The sequence below is a fragment of the Coregonus lavaretus genome, assembly GCF_964263955.1.
Source record: "Coregonus lavaretus genome assembly, contig: HAP1_SCAFFOLD_658, whole genome shotgun sequence".
In the NCBI taxonomy this organism is placed as follows: Eukaryota; Metazoa; Chordata; class Actinopteri; order Salmoniformes; family Salmonidae; genus Coregonus; species Coregonus lavaretus.
Window position 1 is genome coordinate 240,281 of NW_028160861.1, and position 22,438 is coordinate 262,718.

Consider the following 22,438-nt stretch of genomic DNA (forward strand, 5'->3'; position numbering starts at 1 on the left):
AAAAGAAAATACAAAAAATATCATAACACCTAAATTCAAGTCCAAATTCAAGTCTCCAATTTAAAGCATTTCAAACCCAAGAGCTTAGCCCAGAAATGAGCCCTCTCAGTCAGCTGGTGTTGGACCTAACCAACCAAGCTGACACCAGCAGTGCTTCAAAATAAATAATCCAAATAAACAAAATCATGAATCAAAGGACTCATATTTACAACATTGGAAAAATTTAACAAAATCTCATATAGCCAACTAAATTGCTCTAACCTTTTCACGCTTGAGTTCTAAATATCTCTAACGGCCATGTTTGTTGAAATCATACAATGCATTCTGGTTGTCGAGTAAGCGTCTGTCAGACCAAAGATGTTATAACAAAAACGATTTGAAGAGATAGTTCACTCGACTGACTTATGGTGCTTTCAAGACAACTGGGAACTATGAAAAATACGAGGTCAAATCATGATGTCAGTGATCTTTAGGTCAGCAAGTCTGAGCTCTAGAGAGAGGCCGAGTTCCCGAGTTCGAATTTCGAGTTGGATGACCATTCAAAAATTGTTTTTCCCCAGTCGGAGCTCGTTTTTTTTGGAGTTCCCAGTTTTCTTTTTTGACCCCCCTTTTTCTCCCCAATTTCGTTATATCCAATTGCGATCCAATTACGATCTTGTCTCATCACTGCAAATCCCCAACGGGAGAGGCGAAGGTCGAGTCACGCGTCCTCCAAAACATGACCCGCCAAACCACGCTTCTTAACACCCGCCTGCTTAACTCGGAAGCCAGCCGCACCAATGTGTCAGAGGAAACACCGTTCAACTGAGGACTGAAGTCAGCCTGCAGGCACCCGGCCCGCCACCAGGAGGTGCTAGAGCACGATGAGCCAAGTAAAGCCCCCCCGGCCAAACCCTCCCTTAACCCGGACAACGCTTTGCCAATTGTGCAGCGCCCTATGGGACTCCCGGTCCGGTTATGACACAGCCTGGGATCAAACCCGGGTCTGTAGTGACACCTCAAGCACTGCAATGCAGTGTCTTAGACCGCTGTGCCACTCGGGAGGCCCTTGTTCCCAGTTGTCTTGATCACACTGAAGTCTGATATTTCTGAGTTCCCAGTTCCCAGTTGTTTTGAACGCGGCATCAGATTGTAACTATGGTACCTCAGGGTTGCCAGCTCAGACCCCCCCTTTTCAGGCATTTTATTTTTACAAAGCTTATACACTTCTCCTGTGTTACCCCCCATTTATTGATAAATCCCCCATCATAGTAATATTTCCTGCATCATATCCCCCCACGATACATTCCCCCATTTCTACCCCCATCGACTTAAAAAAAAAACACAAATGAAATGAACTACGGTCAGGCTAGGCAGTAGGCTTGTATTTGGGTTGATGATCTGTGAGGTGATAATATTGTATTTTATTTGTGATTTGTCAAAACCTGTAAACAACTTGTCAAATCATGTGCTTCGGTTATTGTATACACTGTAACAAGTACATAGAAGATTTGTAATATGCTGAAAAGTGGCCAAACTAAGTTAATATTTTTCAGGCAATGGGCGCAGCCATCTTTGACTTTGACTTTGTTTATTTGCGTCTTATAGTGAATGGCATTCTGGGATTAGGGAGTTTTCACTTGTCAAACATAAACAAACATGGCTGCCATCATAACAAATGTAGCTGCTGTTAGCTTAGCTGACACACATCTCTTTTTTAAACAATATTACATTTCTCCCTTGTGCTCACCAGAGATGTGGTACATTGTAAACAAATCTAGCTGTTAGGTCGCTAATTTATGGTTTTTCTTTTGTCAGCGCAACCTGTTATTTAGACTGGTTTATGGAATGAGTTTGGCTGTGGATGTGCTCTGTGTGATGCTTGGATAATGAAGTTTGCATTTATCTTTTACAATTAAAGTTGACATTGAGGAATAAAGACCTTTATTTTCCCATCAGTGCAAAACATTGTTTAGATGCTTTTCAGACAACAATGCTGTTTAGACATGTTTGTTGCATCATACGTTCTGTTGCTACTTTTCCAATCACATATGTGCAATGGTACACTGCAGGGACCACTATGATCACAAAGCAGAGACAGATCACCAATTAGCAATAGAATCCAGCAGACATAAAAAGACACGGCTACCCAAAGGGGAGCGTCTATGTGGTCACTGCACGACAGGGGAGGTAGAGACAGAGATGCACTCTTAATTACTACATTTATTCAAAATGTTATCTTATTAAACCCAGAGGAAAAACAGAAAATACTCATGGGTGAAGGAGCATTTGCCTGCCATAGCCTGAGGGACACTGAATAATAACATCTGCATAGTAAGCAGTAACTTACTTATTATTATTATTATTATTATTATTATTATTATTATTATTATTATTATTATTATTATTATTATTATAATTTCCAAATAGTAGTGGGTAGTAGGGGTAATGATAACGGTTGTAGTTTAATGATGTCAGTTCAATCATGGTGGTAGTAGTAGTAGTAATGATGATGGTAGTTGTAGTACTGATGTAATGGTGAGGATGACAGTTAGTTATAAGTTAGTTATAGTTTTAGTAGGTAGAGATATTAGAACTGCTACTAGTGGTAATTGTAGTAGTAAGGATAGTTGTAGTATTGGTGTATTGGTGTTAATAGTGGTTATAGCATTCATTTTAGGAGTAATTTTAGTAGAATATTCATTGTTTAGCCTTTTATTGTCTGTCACGATCGTTTACGGACGAGACGGACCAAGGCGCAGCGTGATAAGCATACATGTTTATTTAACGAATAAACACCACGACAAAACAACAAACGAAACGTGAAGTCCAAGGTAGCATACACACAACATACCTTACACGGAACAAGATCCCACAACTAACAGGTGCCAAAAGGCTGCCTAGGTATGGTCCCCAATCAGAGACAACGAGCAACAGCTGCCTCTGATTGGGAACCACACAGGCCAACATAGATCTACACATTCTAGATCTTAAACATAGAACATCGACATAGCAAACACAACACAGAAAAAAAAAAACACGTGACATTGTCCCTATTATTTATTCAATGTTTCTATTTCTACTATTGACTGTTGAAAGAAGAGGAGGTGGTGGCCTGTATTTTGCAATAAACTTTAATGAACTATTAGCAAAATACAATGCATTCGGAAAGTATTCAGACCCTTTGACTTAGTCCACATTTTGTTACGTTACAGTCTTATTCTAAAATGGACTACATTATTTATTTTTCCCATCAATCTACACACAATACCCAAAAATGACAAAGCAAAGCGAAAACAGGTTTATAGAATTTTCTGCAAATGTATTACAAATAAAAAACAGAAATACCTTATTTACATAACATGAGACTCGAAATTGAGCTCAGGTGCATCCTGTTTCCATTGATCATCCTTGAATTGTTTCTAAAACTTGATTGGAGTGCACCTGTGGTAAATTCAATTGATTGGACATGATTTGGAAAGGCACACACCTGTCTATATAAGGTTCCACAGCTGACAGAACATGTCAGAGCAACAACGAAGCCATGAGGTCGAAGTAATTGTCCGTAGAGCTCCGAGATAGGATTGTGTCGAGGTACAGATCTGGGGAAGTGTACCAAACAAATTCTGCAGCATTGAAGGTCCCCAAGGACACAGTGGCCTCCATCATTCTTTAATGGAAGAAGTTTGGAACCACCAAGACTCTTCCTAGAGCTGGCCACCCAGCCACACTTAGCAATCGGGGGAGAAGGACCTTGGTCAGGGAGGTGACCAAGAACCTGATGGTCACTCTGACAGAGCGCCAGAATTCTTCTGTGGAGATGGGAGAACCTTCCAGAAGGACAACCATCTCTGCAGCACTCTACCAATCAGGCCTTTATGGTAGAGTGGCCAGACGGAAGCCACTCCTCAGTAAAAGCCACATGAAAGCCCGCTTGGAGTTTGCCAAAAGGCACCTAAAGACTCTCAGACGATGAGAAACAAGATCCTCTGGACTGATTAAACCAATATTGAATTCTTTGGCCTGAATGCTAATTGCCACGTCTGGAGGAAACCTGGCACCATCCCTACGGTGAAGCATAGTGGTGGCGGTATCATGCTGTGGGGATGTTTTTCAGCGGCAGGGACTGGGAGACTAGTCAGGATCGAGGAAAAGATGAACGGAGCAAAGTACAGAGAGGTCCTTGATGGAAACCTGCTCCAGAGCGCTCAGGACCTCAGACTGGGGCGAAGGTTCACCTTCCAACAGAACAACAACCCTAAGCACACAGCGAAGACAACACAGAAGTGGCTTCGGGACAAGTCTCTGAATTTCCTTGAGTGGCCCAGCCAGAGCCCGGACTTGAACCCAATCGAATATCTCTGGAGCGATCCGAAAATAGCTGTGCTGCGACGCTCCCCATCCAACCTGACAGAGCTTGAGAGGATCTACAGAGAAGAATGGGAGAAACTCCCCAAATACAGGTGTGACAAGCTTGTAGGATCATACCAAAGAAGACTCGAGGCTGTAATCGCTGCCAAAAGAGCTTCAACAAAGTACTGAGTAAAGGGTCTGAATACTCATGTAAATGTTATATTTCAGTTTCTTATGTTTAAAACATATACACAAATGTTTTGAAACCTGTTTTTGCCTTGTTATTATTATGGTATTGTGTGTAGATTGATGATGGAGAAAAAACAGTTTAATCCATTTTAGAATAAGTATGTCATGTAAAGTCAAGGGCCTAAAGACAGTCGTGAGGAGGGCACAAGAACACCTTTTTCCCCTTAGAAGACTGAAAATATTTGGCATGGGTCCCCAGATCCCTCAAAAGGTTCTACAGTTGCACCATCGAGAGCATCCTGACCGGTTGCATCACCGCCTGGTAAGGAAACTTCTCGGCATCTGACCGTAAGGCGCTGCAGAGGGTTAGTGCGTATGGCACCAGTACATCACTGGCGCCAAGCTTCCTGCCATCCAGGACCTACAGTACCAGTCAAAGGTTTGGACACAATTACTCATTCCAGGGGTTTTTTCTTTATCTTTACTATTTTTTACATTGTAGAATAATAGTGAAGACATCAAAACTATGAAATAACACATATGGAATCATGTAGTAACCAAAAATTGTTAAACAAATCAAAATATATTTTATATTTGAGATTCTTCCAAATAGCCACCATTTGCCTTGATGACAGCTTTGCACACTCTTGGCATTCTCTCAACCAGCTTCACCTGGAATGCTTTTCCAACAGTCTTAAAGGAGTTCCCACATATGCTGAGCACTTCTTGGCTGCTTTTCCTTCACTCATCCCAAACCATCTCAATTGGGTTGAGGTTGGTGGATTGTGGAGGCCAGGTCATCTGATGCAGCACTCCATCACTCTCCTTCTTGGTAAAATAGCCCTTACACAGCCTGGAGGTGTGTTGGGTCATTGTCCTGTTGAAAAACAAATGATAGTCCCGCTAAGCCCAATCCAGATGGGATGGCGTATCGTTGCAGAATGCTGTGGTAGCCATAGCGGGGTTAAGTGTGCCTTGAATTCTAAATAAATCACAGACAGTGTCACCAGCAATGCACCCCACACCACAACACCATCTCCTCCATGCTTTACGGTGGGAAATACACATGCGAGATCATCCGTTCACCCACACCGCGTCTCACAAAGACACAGCGGTTGGAACCCAAAATCTCCAATTTGGACTCCAGACCAAAGGACAAATTTCACCGGTCTAATGTCCATTGCTTGTGTTTCTTGGCCCAAGCAAGTCTCTTCTTATTATTGGTGTCCTTTAGTAGTGGTTTCTTTGCAACAATTCGACCATGAAGGCCTGATTCACATAGTCTCCTCTGAACAGTTGATGTTGAGATGTGTCTGTTACTTGAACTCTGTGAAGCATTTATTTGCCTGCAATTTCTGAAGCTGGTAACTTGAATGAACTTATTCTCTGCAGTAGAGGTAACTCTGGGTCTTCCATTCCTGTGGTGGTCCTCATGAGAGCCAGTTTCATCATAGCACTTCATGGTTTTTGCGACTGCACTTGAGGAAAGTTTTTGCGACTGCACTTTCAAAGTTCTTTCAATTTTCCGCATTGACTGACCTTCATGTCTTAAGTAATGATGGACTGTCGTTTCTCTTTGCTTATTTGAGCTGTTCTTGCCATAATATGGACTTGGTATTTTACCAAATAGGGCTATCTTCTGTATACCCCCCCCCCCCCCTTTAAGAAGGCACACCTGTTAATTGAAATGCATTCCAGGTGACTACCTCATGAAGCTGGTTGAGAGAATGCCAAGAGTGTGCAAAGCTGTCATTAAGGCAGAGGGTTGCTATTTGAAGAATCTGAAATCTCAAATATATTTTGATTTGTTCAACAATGTTTTGGTTACTACATGATTCCATATGGTGTTATTTCATAGTTTTAATGTCTTCACTATCATTCGTACAATGTAGAAAATAGAAAAAATAAAGAAAAACCCTAGAATGAGCAGGTGTGTACAAACTTTTGACTGGTAGTATATATTCTAGGCGGTGTGTCAGAGGAAAGCCCAGAAAATTGTCAAAGACTCCAGTCACCCAAGTCATAGACTGTTCTCTCTGCTACCGCACGGCTTAGTGTTACCGGAGCGCGAAGTCTAGGACCAAAAGGCACCCCCCACCACCTCCATTTGTTTTTACCCACTGTTTATTATCTATGCATAGTCACTTTACCCCTACCTACATGTACAAATTACCTCGACTAACCTGTACCCCCGCACATTGACTCGGGTACCGGTACCGGTACCCCTGTATATAGCCTCGTTATTGTTATTTTATTGTGTTACTTTTATTGTTGTGTTACTTTAGTTTATTTGGTAAATATTTCCTCAACTCTTTCTTGAACTGCATTGTTGGTTAAGGGCCTTGTAAGTAAGCATTTCACGGTAAGGTCTACACCTGTTGTATTTGGCATATGTGAAAATAAAGTTTGATTTGATGTTAGAGAGAGATGTAGTTCATGTTAGAGAGAGAGAGAGAGAGAGAGAGAGAGAGAGAGAGAGCGAGAGAGAGAGAGAGAGAGCGAGAGAGAGAGCGAGAGAGAGAGAGAGAGCGAGAGAGAGAGAGAGAGAGAGAGAGAAAGAGAGAGAGAGAGAGAGAGATAGAGAGAGAGAGAGAGAGAGAGAGAGAGAGAGAGTGTAGTTCATGTTAGAGAGAGAGTGAGAGAGAGATGTAGTTCATGTTAGCGAGAGAGAGAGAGAGAGATGTAGTTCATGATGGAGAGAGAGCGAGAGAGAGATGTAGTTCATGTTAGAGAGAGAGTGAGAGAGAGATGTAGTTCATGTTAGAGAGAGAGAGAGAGAGAGATGTAGTTCATGGTGGAGAGAGAGCGAGAGAGAGATGTAGTTCATGTTAGAGAGAGAGAGATGTAGTTCATGTTAGAGAGAGAGAGAGATGTAGTTCATGTTAGAGAGAGAGTGAGAGAGAGATGTAGTTCATGTTAGAGAGAGAGAGAGAGAGAGATATGTAGTTCATGATGGAGAGAGAGAGAGAGAGAAAGAGAGAGAGAGGTAGTTCATGTTAGAGAGAGAGAAAGAGATGTAGTTCATGTTAGAGAGAGAGAGAGATGTAGTTCATGTTAGAGAGAGAGAGATGTAGTTCATGTTAGAGAGAGAGAGAGAGATGTAGTTCATGTTAGAGAGAGAGTGAGAGAGAGATGTAGTTCATGTTAGAGAGAGAGAGAGAGAGATATGTAGTTCATGTTAGAGAGAGAGAGAGAGAGAGAGAGAGAGAGAGAGAGAGAGAGAGAGAGAGAGAGAGAGAGATGTAGTTCATGTTAGAGAGAGATATATATAGAGAGAGATAGAGAGAGAGAGAGAGAGAGAGAGAGAGAGAGAGAGAGAGAGAGAGAGAGAGAGAGAGAGAGAGAGAGAGAGATGTAGTTCATGTTAGAGAGAGAGAGACATAGAGAGAGGTAGTTCATGTTAGAGCGATAAAGAGAGCTAGTTCATGTTAGAGAGAGAGTGAGAGATAGAGAGAGGTAGTTCATGTTAGAGAGATAAAGAGAGGTAGTTCATGTTAGAGAGAGAGTGAGAGATAGAGAGAGATAGTTCATGTTAGAGAGATAAAGAGAGGTAGTTCATGTTAGAGAGAGAGTGAGAGATAGAGAGAGGTAGTTCATGTTAGAGAGATAAAGAGAGGTATATCATGTTAGAGAGAGAGTGAGAGATAAAGAGAGGTAGTTCATGTTAGAGAGAGAGTGAGAGATAAAGAGAGGTAGTTCATGTTAGAAAGAGAGTGAGAGATAGAGAGAGGTAGTTCATGTTAGAGAGATAAAGAGAGGTAGTTCATGTTAGAGAGAGAGTGAGAGATAGAGAGAGATAGTTCATGTTAGAGAGATAAAGAGAGGTAGTTCATGTTAGAGAGAGAGTGAGAGATAGAGAGAGGTAGTTCATGTTAGAGAGATAAAGAGAGATAGATAGATGCAGTTCATGTTAGAGAGAGAGTGAGAGATAGAGAGAGGTAGTTCATGTTAGAGAGAGAGTGAGAGATAGAGAGAGGTAGTTCATGTTAGAGAGATAAAGAGAGGTAGTTCATGTTAGAGAGAGTGAGAGATAGAGAGAGGTAGTTCATGTTAGAGAGATAAAGAGAGGTAGTTCATGTTAGAGAGAGAGTGAGAGATAAAGAGATGTAGTTCATGTTAGAGAGATAAAGAGAGGTAGTTCATGTTAGAGAGAGAGTGAGAGATAGAGAGAGGTAGTTCATGTTAGAGAGATAAAGAGAGGTAGTTCATGTTAGAGAGAGAGTGAGAGATAGAGAGAGGTAGTTCATTTTAGAGAGATAAAGAGAGGTAGTTCATGTTAGAGAGAGAGTGAGAGATAGAGAGAGGTAGTTCATGTTAGAGAGATAAAGAGAGGTAGATCATGTTAGAGAGAGAGTGAGAGATAAAGAGAGGTAGTTCATGTTAGAGAGAGAGTGAGAGATAAAGAGAGGTAGTTCATGTTAGAAAGAGAGTGAGAGATAGAGAGAGGTAGTTCATGTTAGAGAGATAGAGAGAGGTAGTTCATGTTAGAGAGAGAGTGAGAGATAGAGAGAGGTAGTTCATGTTAGAGAGATAAAGAGAGGTAGTTCATGTTAGAGAGAGAGAGAGTGAGCGATAGAGAGGTAGTTCATGTTAGAGAGATAAAGAGAGGTAGATCATGTTAGAGAGTGAGTGAGAGATAGTGAGAGGTAGTTCATGTTAGAGAGATAAAGAGAGGTAGTTCATGTTAGAGAGAGAGTGAGAGATAAAGAGAGGTAGTTCATGTTAGAGAGATAAAGAGAGGTAGTTCATGTTAGAGAGAGAGTGAGAGATAAAGAGAGGTAGTTCATGTTAGAGAGATAAAGAGAGGTAGTTCATGTTAGAGTGAGAGTGAGAGATAAAGAGAGGTAGTTCATGTTAGAGAGATAAAGAGAGGTAGTTCAATTTAGAGAGAGAGTGAGAGATAGAGGTAGTTCATGTTAGAGAGATAAAGAGATGTAGTTCATGTTAGAGAGAGAGAGAGAGAGTGAGTGAGTAGTGGGACAGACTGAATCACATGGGAACCCAAACCCACAGAAGTAGCAGAAGAGAGGAGAAGAAGGAAAGATATGAAACCAGATGTGAGGAGGTGGAGAAAACAGATAGAACGGTAGGATAGTCCTCCTGCTTTCAGAGAGAAAAAGAGAGCCAGGCACATTTGCCCTTTGCACTCTTCCCTCTCTTCTTTTCTCTTTCACCAGGCCAGTGAATAATAATGGTTTATCTCCTCCTCCCTCTCCTCCCCCCTCTCGTCCTCCCCCATCCTCCCCCCTCTTGTCCTCCCTCTCCTCCCCCCTCTTGTCCTCCCCCCTCTCGGCCTCCCCCATCCTCCCCCCTCTCGTCCTCCCTCATCCTCCCCCCTCTCGTCCTCCCCCATCCTCCCCCCTCTCGTCCTCCCCCATCCTCCCCCCTCTTGTTCTCCCTCTCCTCCCCCCTCTTGTCCTCCCCCCTCTCGTCCTCCCCCATCCTCCCCCCTCTCGTCCTCCCCCATCCTCCCCCCTCTCGGCCTCCCCCATCCTCCCCCCTCTCGTCTTCCCCCATCCTCCCCCCTCTCGTCCTCCCCCAGCCTGCTCCCTCTCGTCCTCCCTCTCCTCCCCCCTCTTGTCCTCCCCCCTCTTGTCCTCCCCCATCCTCCCCCCTCTCGGCCTCCCCCATCCTGCTCCCTCTCGGCCTCCCCCATCCTCCCCCCTCTTGTCCTCCCCCATCCTCCCCCCTCTCGTCCTCCCCCATCCTCCCCCCTCTTTTCCTCCCCCATCCTCCCCCCTCTCGGCCTCCCCCATCCTCCCCCCTCTCGTCCACCCTCTCCTCCCCCCTCCCCTAGGACAGTGCAGCATTGTTTGTTGCGGGACTCTTTTCTTTCAAACTTAATTACCTTCTCCCCTTCTGTGGCGCGGAGGGCTGAAGTTACTCTGTGTGTGTGTTTGTGTGTGCATGTTTGTGTGCATGTGTGTGTGTGTGCGTGTGTGTGTGTGCGCGTGTGTGTGGGTGGGTGGGGGTGGAAGTTGGCTCTGTGGCAGCGAAGGTCCTTTTTTGAGAGAGAGAGAGAGAGAGACCAGCTAGAGCCTCTAAGCTGGTTAATGTATAGTTATATTGTGTCAGAAAAAGTGTGAGTGTGTGGTATAATTGTCAGGACATAGGGTGCCCTTTGTTTGCGCGGTTCATTTCCATTCAAACCTAATTAACAGGAGAGTGTTTCCAGATTCCCTGCTAAAGAAAATTCCTGCTTTTCTCTCTCTCTCTCTCTCTCTCTCTCTCTCTCTCTCTCTCTCTCTCTCTCTCTCTCTCTAGCTCTCAATTCAATGTAAGGGGCTTTATTAGCATGGGAAACATATGTTTACATTGCCAAAGCAAGTTAAATAGATGATAAACAAAAGTGAATTAAACAATACAAAAATTAACAGTAAACATTACACTCACAAAAGTTCAAAAATAATAGACATTTCAGTGTTGTAATGATGTGCAAATAGTTAAAGTACAAAAAGGTATATAAATAAACATAAATATAGGTTGTATTTCCAATGGTGCTTGTTCTTCACTGGTTGCCCTTTTCTTGTGGCAACAGGTCACACATCTTGCTGCTGTGATGGCACTCTATGGTATTTCATCCAACAGAAATGGGAGTTTATCCAAATTGGATTTGATTTCAAATTCTTTGTGGATCTGTGTAATCTGAGGGAAATATGTGTCTCTAATATGGTCATACATTTGGCAGGAGGTTAGGAAGTGCAGCTCAATTTCCACCTCATTTTGTGGGCAGTGTGCACATATCCTGTCTTCTCTTGAGATCCAGGTCTGCCTACGGCAGCCTTTCTCAATAGCAAGGCTATGCTCACTGAGTCTGTGCATAGTGAAAGATTTCCTTAATTTTGGGTCAGTCACAGTGGTCAGGTATTCTACCACTGTGTACTCTCTGTTTAGGGGGTCTGTGGGTGTTAACTGCCTTGCTCAAGAACAAAATGGCAGATTATTCCACCTTGCCAGCTCAGGGATTCAAACCAGCAACCTTTCCGTTACGCTCTTAACCGCTAGGCTACCTGCCGCTCCCTGAACAAGGTCAAATATATTCCACCTAATGGATTGAGGGTTAATCTGTGGTTAAGGAGTGTATACTACCTAGAGTTGTGTGTCTCTCTCTTCCTAACCTGGTATTCAGGTATTTTCTCCAACAAAAAAAAACCCATGTCGATCGCTGCAGGTATTCAGGTATACTGTTACACCTGGAACTATAGAGGCCAATTTACCTTTCATCATGCAGATGAGGAGAACCTCACACACACACACACACACACACACACACACACACACACACACACACACACACACACACACACACACACACACACACACACACACACACACAAACACACACCTGGCACACATACAAACTCCATTTCCCTTCTCTGCTCACTTTAATGTCTCCTTGATCACATGCCGCTCTAATGTTGTTGTCATTTGATTTGATTCGCTAAAAGGCATTTTGTGGAGAAGGTAATTTGTTAGACGAGATTCCTGTGTTAAAGAGAACCCATTTTGTTGAGGTGCCTCTTAACGTTACACTCCAGGAAACCAACAGGCTGGCAAGAAAACCTGGAGTCTGACTGTTGGAGTCAAAATGACGAGAAAAAAAAAGCGGTCAAAACCTTTTTTCTCTATATCCCCTCCCTCCCTCCCTCCCTCCCTCCCTCCCTCCTCCTCCCTCCCTCCCTCCCTCCCTCCCTCCCTCCCTCCTTCCTTGCTCCTGAGTGTGTGTGTGTGTGTGTGTGTGTCTCTGTATCCTTTGATGCAGCCAGTGCACCCCTTCACCAGGAGAAGATCATTCTCTCTTGATGGATTTTTCACCATTTTGTTTCTGCATGGCAACAAATAAACAGTTAGAATTAGCCGTGGAGCTCTATTCAGAGCTTTGTCACCGGGAGATAGATGCTTTGGTCTCACTCTGGAACTCTCCTTTGTCTTTCACTAACACTCTATGACATCTTGATGGAGGATTTGGTGTTGGGGAGAGGCCTCTTGCTTAGACCGGGGTGACCTTAGCTAACGCCGAGGAAAAACACACACACACACACACACACACACACACACACACATGGATGTGCTGTTTATTTTGACATTACGTTTTGACTTTTAATCTTTTCTTCTCTGCGAATTGCAAACTGTTACTCTGCATGCTAACGTTTAACTTGTAACGCTGTACATTCTGGTTTGTTTTGGAACAACTAAAAGCAGAGGGTTAGAGAGCGAGTTAGTGTTGGAAAAAGTAAACAATTGTAATACTTGAGTAAAAGTAAAGATACCTTAACAGAAAATGACTCAAGTAAAATTGAAAGTCACCTAGCAAAATACTATTTGAGTAAAAGTCTAAAAGTATTTGGTTTTAAATATACTTAAATATCAAAATTAAATGGAATTGCTAAAATATACTTAAGTATCAAAAGTAAAAGTATAAATCATTTCAAATTTCTTCTATTAAGTAAATCAGATGGCACCATTTTCTAGTTTTTCTTTGTTTTTATTGACAGATAGCCAGGGACACACTCCAACACAAACGAAGCATTTGTGTTTAGTGTGTCTGCCAGATCAGAGGCAGTAGGGATGACCAGGGATGTTCTCTTGATAAGTGTGTAAATTGGACCATTGTCCTGTCAAAATGTAACAAGTACTTTCGGGTGTCAGGGAAAATGTATGGAGTAAATAGTACATTATTTTCATTAGGAATGTAGTAAAGTAAAAATCAAAGTTGTAACAAATATAAATACTAAAGTAAAGTACAGATACCCAAAAAATTACTTAAGTACTTTAACTCTTCCGAGTCGGCGAACGCTTCGGCGCGTTCAAATCGCGGGCCGGCTTTAGGACCGCGCAGCATCCAAACCAAGTGACGCAGAGGGCTGCCGTCGATTTCATGCAGAAATGGAGACCCGAAGCTACGTTTTGAGTGTTTGTTTCATGTAAATACACCAACTAAAACCAAAGTTATGATAATTTCAATTCCATGAAAAAAGTGCGTCAAAATATGCGCTCTTTTATGAGCGCTTTGCATTTATTATAATAACTTTGTCGTCTTTTGTGATAAAAAGGAACGGAAAAAAAACGTGTGCTTGTGCTAACCCGGTTCTTCAGGATGCACACGAGTATATAAACATTCATTCCCATGACAACTAGCCATTGCGAAAGAACGAACGAGAGGAATTAGTTCAGTTCATGAGTAGTTTTGGAGAGTTTTTCACGAGTTAGTATTTCAATTGTTAGTATTTCAAGAGTTTTATTGTCAGCAGTATCGTTTTTGTGAAGCAATATGAGGCGCACACTTCACGTTGAACAAGCCGTCGACTTGTTATTCCAAATGAGCGATGAAGAAACTTTGGAAAGTTCGTCGTCAGACAATGAGAGTGGCCAGGATGACTTCGAGGACCCTGATTTTGTTGCTGAAAACGTGAGGTAAGAAGACAAACATTTTTCTAAAATGAATTTGTTTTATTGCTTTCGTTTATCTTACTATAGTATTCTATTCTACTTCACTGTAGTGCAAATGCAATGAACATCTTGAACTTTGAATAATCTTGAATCCGTTTACCTGTTTTGTATAGTGACGACGACGACGACGAGCAGCCTGGGCCATCAACAGCCCCCACCCCCACAACAAGCCGACGGAGGCCATCACAGAGGGGGCGTGGAAGGAAGGATCAGGCCAAGACCAGGTCAAGATCTCCAGCCCAGTCAGCAGCACAGCCAGAACAGAGCTCTGAGCCATGGAAAACAGAGACTGATCCTGACACTGCCCCACAAGCCAGTAGGTTCATGCCCCGCAGACCACCAGGAGCCCAGGTGGATTTGCATTCAGGGCACACACCAAAGGACCTCTTCCTGCTCTACTTCGCCGCAGATACAATGAGGACAATCTGCAGAAACACCAACAAACAGGCAGCAAGAAATCAGCAGAAGGGGAGCAAATATCAGTGGACTGACGTTGATGTGGAGGAACTGCACAGATTTCTGGGTCTCCTCATCTACACCTCATTGGTGACTCTGCCTAGTATCCAGGACTACTGGAAACAAAGCCACATATTGTCTGTTTCATTGCCAGCGAAGGTCATGCCAAGAGACATATTCCGGTCCATCTCATGGAACATCCACCTAAGTGATCCAGAGGAGGATGTCATAAATGACCAGCGCAAAGGTACACCCCAGCATGACAAACTGTTCAGGTCAAACCTCTGATGGACGACATTCGCACTGCCTGCCAGGCTCATTACCATCCTAAGAAGGAACTGTCAGTCGACGAGAGGATGGTGGCTACAAAAGCCAAAACTGGCATGACCCAGTACATGAAGGACAAGCCTAACAAATGGGGGATCAAGCTCTTTGTGTTGGCAGAGTCTAACAATGGCTACACTCTAAACTTCAACGTGTATGTTGGGAAAGCACACACACCCAGCGTGCATGGACTTTCATATGATGCTGTTATGGACCTCATTCAGCCATCACATCTTGGTACAGGATACCATATTTATATGGACAATTTCTACACCAGCCCAAAACTGTTCCTGAGTTTGGGAAGTATGAAGTTTGGAGCCTGTGGGACCTACAGAAGCAACAGAAAAGGTTGTCCTAGTGGCAGAGAAAATGCCCTCACCAGCAAATCGAAGAGGGGGTCTGTGAGATGGATCAGAGAGGATCGCCTGGTCTTTGTGAAGTGGATGGATACGCGGGAGGTGTCGGTGTGCTCCACAATCCACCCAGCGTTTTCGGGCGAGACAATCAAGAGGAAGGTGAAGGAAGACCTGGACGCTGGGTAGCAAAAGACATTCCCTGCCCTACCCCCATCATGGCCTACAATAAGTACATGGGAGGGGTTGACCTGTCAGACCAGCTTCTCCAGTATTACTCAACCCATCGCAGAACTGCTCGCTGGTACCGTACCCTCTTCCTGCATTTTTTGGACATGGGAACAACAAATGCATACATCCTGCACTGTGACATCAGTGCGACCCAACAGGTCACACCCATGACGCACAAGAACTTAGTGGCAGAACTTGTGGCCCAGCTGTGCGGAGTGACCCAGACAGGGGTTCCACTTCAAAAAAGCACCAGCCATGTTCCTGTGGCCATTGCCAATGTTGCAGAGGCCAAAGACAAAGCCACAGCAGGCCGCAGGGTTTGTCACGCTGTAAACAAGTTGACAAGAAGAGGTTTGTCACACCATGGAAGTGCAAGGCCTGTGATGTGGCTCTCTGTGTCATTGTGGACAGGAACTGTTTTGAAGAGTGGCACAAATAGGGTAAAGGCCAGTGGCTATACCTACTTTTTTTGTAAATAGTTGTGTATTGCTTGTATATATCTCAAGAAATACTTTATATGTTCATATTTGCACTTTGTGGTTCAATTTGAAGCTTTTTTTTTTCATTTGGACAGAAACTGTTTTGAGGAGTGGCACAAAAAGGTTTAGGGTTAGAATAGAAGAAAAACGCCAGTGGTTATACCTACTTTTTATTGTAAATAGTTATTTATTGCTTGTATATATCACCAAAATACTTTTATATGTTCGTTCATATTTGCACCTTGTGGTTCAATTTGAAGCTTTTTTAAATGCTTGGTTCACCATGTTTGAGGGTTTTTACAATAAAAAAACCATCTTTTTTCTAAACGGACTTTGTGTTTTCTGTGTGTGTTTGGGTCCAGTGTGTTGAAATAGTATGTCAAAGTGAAAAACTTACTAACAGATCATATAGGTGAGGTTGTGCTGAAAAAAAGATACCCAACATTGGTCTGGTAAACATTTCTTTATGTAGTATATCAGGGCAAAATTGAAGGTACCCAAAAACGGCCAAAAAAGCTCCAGACTCCGAAGAGTTAAAGTATTTTTACTTAAGTATTTTACACCACTGGTAACTCGTTAGTAGAGAGCGAGGGTGTGAAAAGAAAGGAGAAGAGAATTCCCTGCTTTAGAATGTCTGCTGTCCTTCTCTTTGAGTGAGAGAAAAGCAGATGGAGGGAGTGAGGGAAAGAGAGAGAGAGAGAAGAGAGAGAGAGAGAGAGAGAGAGAGAGAGAGAGAGAGAGAGAGAGAGAGGAGAGAGAGAGAGAGAGAGAGAGAGAGAGAGAGAGAGAGATGGTGGAAAGGGAGGGGGTGGGAGGAACAACAATAGGCCTAGGATTATTTTAGCCCTCTTTACTCTGGGGTCTGGTTAGCATTCCACTGCTATTATTTCTCTCTCAGCATCAGAGCAGACAGTTCTTTAATCACTTCACAGTGTGTGTGTGTGTGTGTTCACGGGAGTCCAGGGACAGGCAGGCTTAATTAAAAACTAGAGGTAGGACTGGTCCCAGCCATCTCTTTTGTTCTAGTAGGAAAAAGGAACTGTTTCAAACCAGGGGAAAATTGACCTCATTGTCTCTCTCTCTCTCTCTCTCTCTCTCTCTCTCTCTCTCTCTCTCTCTCTCTCTCTCTCTCTCTCTCTCTCTCTCTCTCTCTCTCTCTCTCTCTCTCTCTCTCTCTCTCTCTAATAACAGGGGGAGGGAGTTGGAGGAGAGGAGAGGAGAACACTGAGGTTACTAACACTGCAGTAACCTGATCTGGGTTTTAAAAGCTGCTGGGCTCACTTTAAAAGGTGTAAAATAGAGAAAGAAATGTGGAAACCTTTTAGAGGAGGTGTTCTGTCCCTACCAGTTTCAGATTTTATCAAACAAAAATAAAACCTTGGTGGACTGATATTCATAAGTGGCCAATCCTGGGAACTACTACAACAACTTTATTTGTAAAGCACTTCTCAAATATTGAGCACTGAGCACTAACTGAAGTTTTACATGTGATCCTACTTTACTAGTTCCTGTGTTGTGAAACAGTGATTGTTGTTGTGACAGAAGCCAGACATTTAATGTAGAGATATAACACTGATTACCTGCGTTAGCCTCAATGCTACATTAGCTTAGCCCTGGGTTGAATGGATTAACACACTTTACCTGCTAATACTAATGCTAACGTTGGGCCTTCTTGCAAAAGTGCACTGGCAGTAGGTATACTAGAGCTAGCATTAACTAGTTGTTAGTGCTACGTGTAGAACTTGACTGTGAGCACAGATCTCAGCTCAACTTACCCTCCCCAAATTATAACCTTAACCATAGTAGGAAAAACACAAAACTGACCTTAGATCATTGTCGAGGGACAACTATTCCATTGTCTACAGTTGAGCTCTGTGAACCATTGTAATTCATCCGTGTCTGTGCGTGTGTGGTGAGTCTTATGCAGTGTAGAGAAAGGTAAATGTCCAAGACATGTCTCAACACTAAGTCTTCAGAGAATATACATAATTCCTGTTAAACCGACTGTTTTATGTCCAACACACACATCAAGGGCTGAGGAAGTATGAAACAAAAGTCCTCTAGTCTCTTTCTTATTAGCACTCAAAACCCCTCGCTACTAAACAGCTTTAGACTCAATCATATTTCCCCTGCAAGCCTCTTAAAACAGGTTGGTACAGAAGCCGGAATGAAAAATTAATGAAGTTTACCCCTTGACTGACTGGTCAGATTGGTGATTTTAGGTTTGGAGAATGTAATGGGTAAATTGTGTCTTAGTAAAAACGACAGAGATACTCTTAGTGCTTCTAGACTAGAGGGGAAATAACAGCGTTTACATTTTTGTATAGCCTACCTGTGTGTAAGAAAGAGAGACGTTTTTAACATTGTAGGCTTATATCTGATTCTCATAATTAGGACCCCTTGTTTCCACGTTAATCACAGCATTACATTTTCTCAGATTTGTCATCTATTTATTTAGTTATTTTCTATTCGGCTTATTCTGATGAGTTAGTCACGTAGGAAGAACACATCATTTCATATTTTTAATCTGTACTGTTCTTCATCTCTCTGCCTTCTCAGGTTAGATTTGATTACGGTACAGAACACACACACACACACACACACACACACACGCACACACACACACACGCACACACACACACACACACACACACACACGCACTTGATTTAAATCCTCACGCTCTACTATCTGTATAGCTCCCTCCCACCGGCTGTGGATTGTTTCAGTTTAATCCTCTAATTGCTTTGTTCTGTGTCACAGAAAGAGAGAGATAGATAGATCGGCATGGAGAGATAGACTGGCAGTAGCAGGTGGGTGGGGTTGAAGGTTGCAGTTGCATTTTAAACCCTCATTCTAATGTTGGCTCATTCACAGCTTGTCTTACAAAAGCAATGGTTTATAGGGACAGGTCTCCATTATAAACTATTCTTATAGCACCAGGCATCTGTTTAGTGTACTGTTGGTGGCTGGCCAGTGTGGACAGGACTTAGAGAGGGCTTGGGGATGAGGTTTAATGAATGACGCTGGTGTGTTAATCAGGAAGTGTTAGCTACCTGCTGAGGGATCTTTACCATGCCCAGATTTAGGCTAAGCTGATTTTCTTACCGACACAGGAGCCAGATAGACTTTTCTCTCCTTCGCTCCTTTACTCCTCTCCTTCTCTCACGGCCATAGCGAGGGATCAGTCACATTCATTCACTCCTCCCTCTGTTTCCAGGGCATTAATCAGTGAGGGGTCAGAGAGAGAGGGACGCAGTGAAACTTTTGTGTGGAGGTGTTCAATTGTTTTCAGGGGCAGGCGATGGGCTCTGGCTGTCAGCTCTAAGACAAAGCCACTCAGATCTATAGTTTATATTGGATTTTCGCTTTTCACAAGTTGTCAGGCAGCTCCTTTAACTAATGCCTCTGTGGTAGGCATTCTCTGGCAGTCAGCATTCAATTGTCACATTAATTATGGAATTATGGGTGCAGGATCTTAACATTCTGTTTGTTCTAATATTGACCCTTAATGACAAACAGTGTGATTGCTATTGTTGTTGTAATACTTTTCTAATGACACTCTTTTTCTCTTTCTTTTTCTTGTTCTCCTTCATTCTTCTCTTCAGGTCCCTGTCTGGCTAGATGAGATGAGAGCCCCATGTAGAGGTCGCCATGGCAACCTGTGACTCCCCTTCTATGGTCTTGCGGCAGGAAAATGGTCAGAAGCTGTTGTTGCTGCCAACAAGGCCGTGTGACACAGAGAAGACCGAGAGAGACCGAACTGCTGTTGCCGCTGGGATGGATCCCACCGCTGATACCAATCACACCGCCGCTGCACCGGAGAACGGCCCGGCTACCTTCAATAATACCACAGACACCGGCAGCCCGCTGAAGACCGAGCAGCACAACCGGATAGAAAGCTTTACCGGAAACGGGACTGTTACCGGAAACGGGACTGTTGTATCGGGTTCGGACCATGCCCACACTACTGCTTCGCTGGTGGCCCCAGCGAAGGAGATCCCCTGTAACGAATGTTCCACCTCCTTCTCCAGTTTACAGCAGTACATGGAGCACCACTGCCCCAACACTCGCCTGCCTAATGCAGCAGGGCGGGATGAGGAGGAGGAGGGCGAGAGTGAGGGAGAGGGGAAGCCTGATGGAGTGGCGGAGATATGTGAAAGAGACAGCGAGATGGAGGATGAGTTAGAAGATAGTGACGTGGAGAACCTGTGTGGCGAGATCGTCTACCAGCCTGACGGATCTGCTTTCATCCTGGAGGACTCCAAAGAGCATCGCGGTGGTGCCTCCCGGGGCCTTCTGTCCCTCAAAACCTTCCCCCCCAACCCCCACAATCCCACCGCTGCCACCAATAATGCCCAAAGCGGTTTGACGACCCATGGGGGGGATCGGGACCGGGCGGAGCTGCCTGCAACTGCACCCATGTCCTTCTGCCCACAGGTCATCAACACTTTCCACATTGCGTCATCCCTAGGGAAAGCATTCCTGGGCGACCCAGCGGCAACATCGTCGTTCCCAAATACCTCAGCGTTCGCAGGCGCCAGCGGCCCTGTGTTGCACAGTTTCCGCGTCTACGATCTTCGCCACAAGAACGACAAAGACTATTTGACGGTCGATGGTGCAGCCAAAAACTCCTGTGTGTCCAAAGATGTCCCAAACAATGTGGACTTGTCCAAGTTCGAGGGCTGTGTGAGCGACGGACAGAGGAAGCCCGTTCTGATGTGTTTCCTCTGCAAGCTGTCGTTCGGCTACAGCCGGTCGTTTGTGACGCATGCCGTTCACGACCACCGGATGACGCTCAACGAGCAGGAGCAAAAGCTCCTGAGCAACAAGCATGTCTCTGCCATCATCCAGGGGATCGGCAAGAACAAAGAACCTCTTATAAGCTTTCTCGAACCAAAAAAATCCACCAACTCTGTGCTACCCCACTTTTCTACCGCCGCTAACTTCCTGGGTCCCGACCCAGGGTGCCGCGGCCTGTGGAACGCGTTCCATGCTGAGAATGCTGATTCCCTCCAGGCCGGGTTTTCTTTCCTGAAAGGGAGCGCAAGCTCTAACCAAACCCCCAGAACCCCACCAATGCCAAAGGCCGAGATCAACCCAAATCTCGGGGGTGTGACCGGCACCTCCCTCAGAACCCCCACCAGTTCTGTGTCCCTCTTTCGCTCATCTCCCACGGCGACTGTCTTGGAGCGGGATTCTCCCGAGAGCGACTGCGAGGGCCGTCCTCCACGCACTTTGCATCCCAACGGACCCTGGTTGGACCTGAACTCATACCCGCTGATCAAACGTGAGCCGGGCGCAGAAGGAGGGCAGAGTCCAGAAGAAGACATGGAGGACATTTACTCCAATGGAGGGGTAGAGATGGAGACGGAGGAGTACAAACCGGTGGGCGACAGTAGCAAAGATTTCCCTCTTTTAAACCAAAGCATTTCCCCCCTGTCTAACAGCGTGCTGAAGTACAGCGACAACAAAGGCCCCTTGTCCTCCTCTTCCTCCTCCCGTGAGGAGATGGAGAAGAGTCAGCTGAACTCAGCCCTAGCCAGAGATAGAGATAGCAGTAATGACTCAACCAGTGAAGTCCTGGCCGGTCCAAATGGCTACTCCCCCTCCTCTCACCTGATGATGCCACGAGACGACGAGAGTCCTGGACCCCTGCACCAGCACGGGGGAATCCCCGGCACTCCTGGCACGCCGGGTACCCCCGGACTGGGCGAGGGATCCCCAGGCAGTTGCATAGAGTGCCCCAAATGTGACACGGTCCTAGGATCCTCCCGATCCTTAGGAGGGCACATGACCATGATGCACTCTCGTAACTCCTGCAAGACACTGAAGTGTCCCAAGTGTAACTGGCACTACAAGTACCAGCAGACACTGGACGCCCATATGAAAGAGAAGCACCCTGAGTCTGGAGGGTCTTGTGTGTACTGTCGTACCGGGCAGGCTCACCCACGCCTGGCCCGGGGAGAGAGTTATACCTGTGGATACAAGCCCTTCCGCTGCGAGGTTAGTCTTTCTTTCTTTGTTTCTCTGATCCTTTCTCCTTCTTTCTCTCTTTCTCATACTCTCCCTCTCTCTCATCTGTCAAAATGTTCTCTCTGTTCCTTTGCTCTACAGTATATCTCTATAAATGACACCGTCACTATCTCTAATTTCTCTCTAGGTGTGTAACTACTCCACCACGACCAAGGGCAACCTGAGCATCCACATGCAGTCGGACAAGCACCTGAACAACGTTCAGACACTGCAGAACGGCGGCACTGAACCACAGTACACCCACACCCACAGCCACACCCACACCCACACCCCCTGCCACAGCCATGCCAAGCCCGTGCCCAGCGCCAGCCTGGGGGGAGGCTGTGGTACCCCCTCGCCCTCCAAGCCCAAACAGAAGCCCACATGGCGTTGTGAGGTGGGTGACACTACACATTGGACTAGGGCTGTTCTAGTGCTGTTCATTATTTTAGACACATCTAGGATCAGCTTATCTTCCCCTGACCCATTAGAGGAAAAACCCAACTCTGCCAATAGATCAGTGTCTTGGCGCAGCTTCTTCTTACTGTGTTTGACTGACACTTTTCGACTTTGTAAACTTGTACACCAGTATATGAGTACATAGTTACCAC

At 44.6% G+C, this 22,438-nt stretch overlaps 1 protein-coding gene across 1 annotated transcript in view; it reads left to right on the forward strand.

Annotated features, from left to right (window-relative positions):
- The window catches only part of LOC311121379 (zinc finger homeobox protein 4-like), a 59,508-nt gene that overhangs the window by 25,849 nt on the left and 11,221 nt on the right, over positions 1–22,438 (forward strand). Inside the window, exons 2-3 of the mRNA XM_084195878.1 lie at positions 19,421–21,818; positions 21,976–22,224. Coding sequence (XP_084052004.1) covers positions 19,467–21,818; positions 21,976–22,224 — 2,601 coding nt within the window. The 5' untranslated portion in view covers positions 19,421–19,466. The remainder of the gene's footprint in view (positions 1–19,420; positions 21,819–21,975; positions 22,225–22,438) is intronic.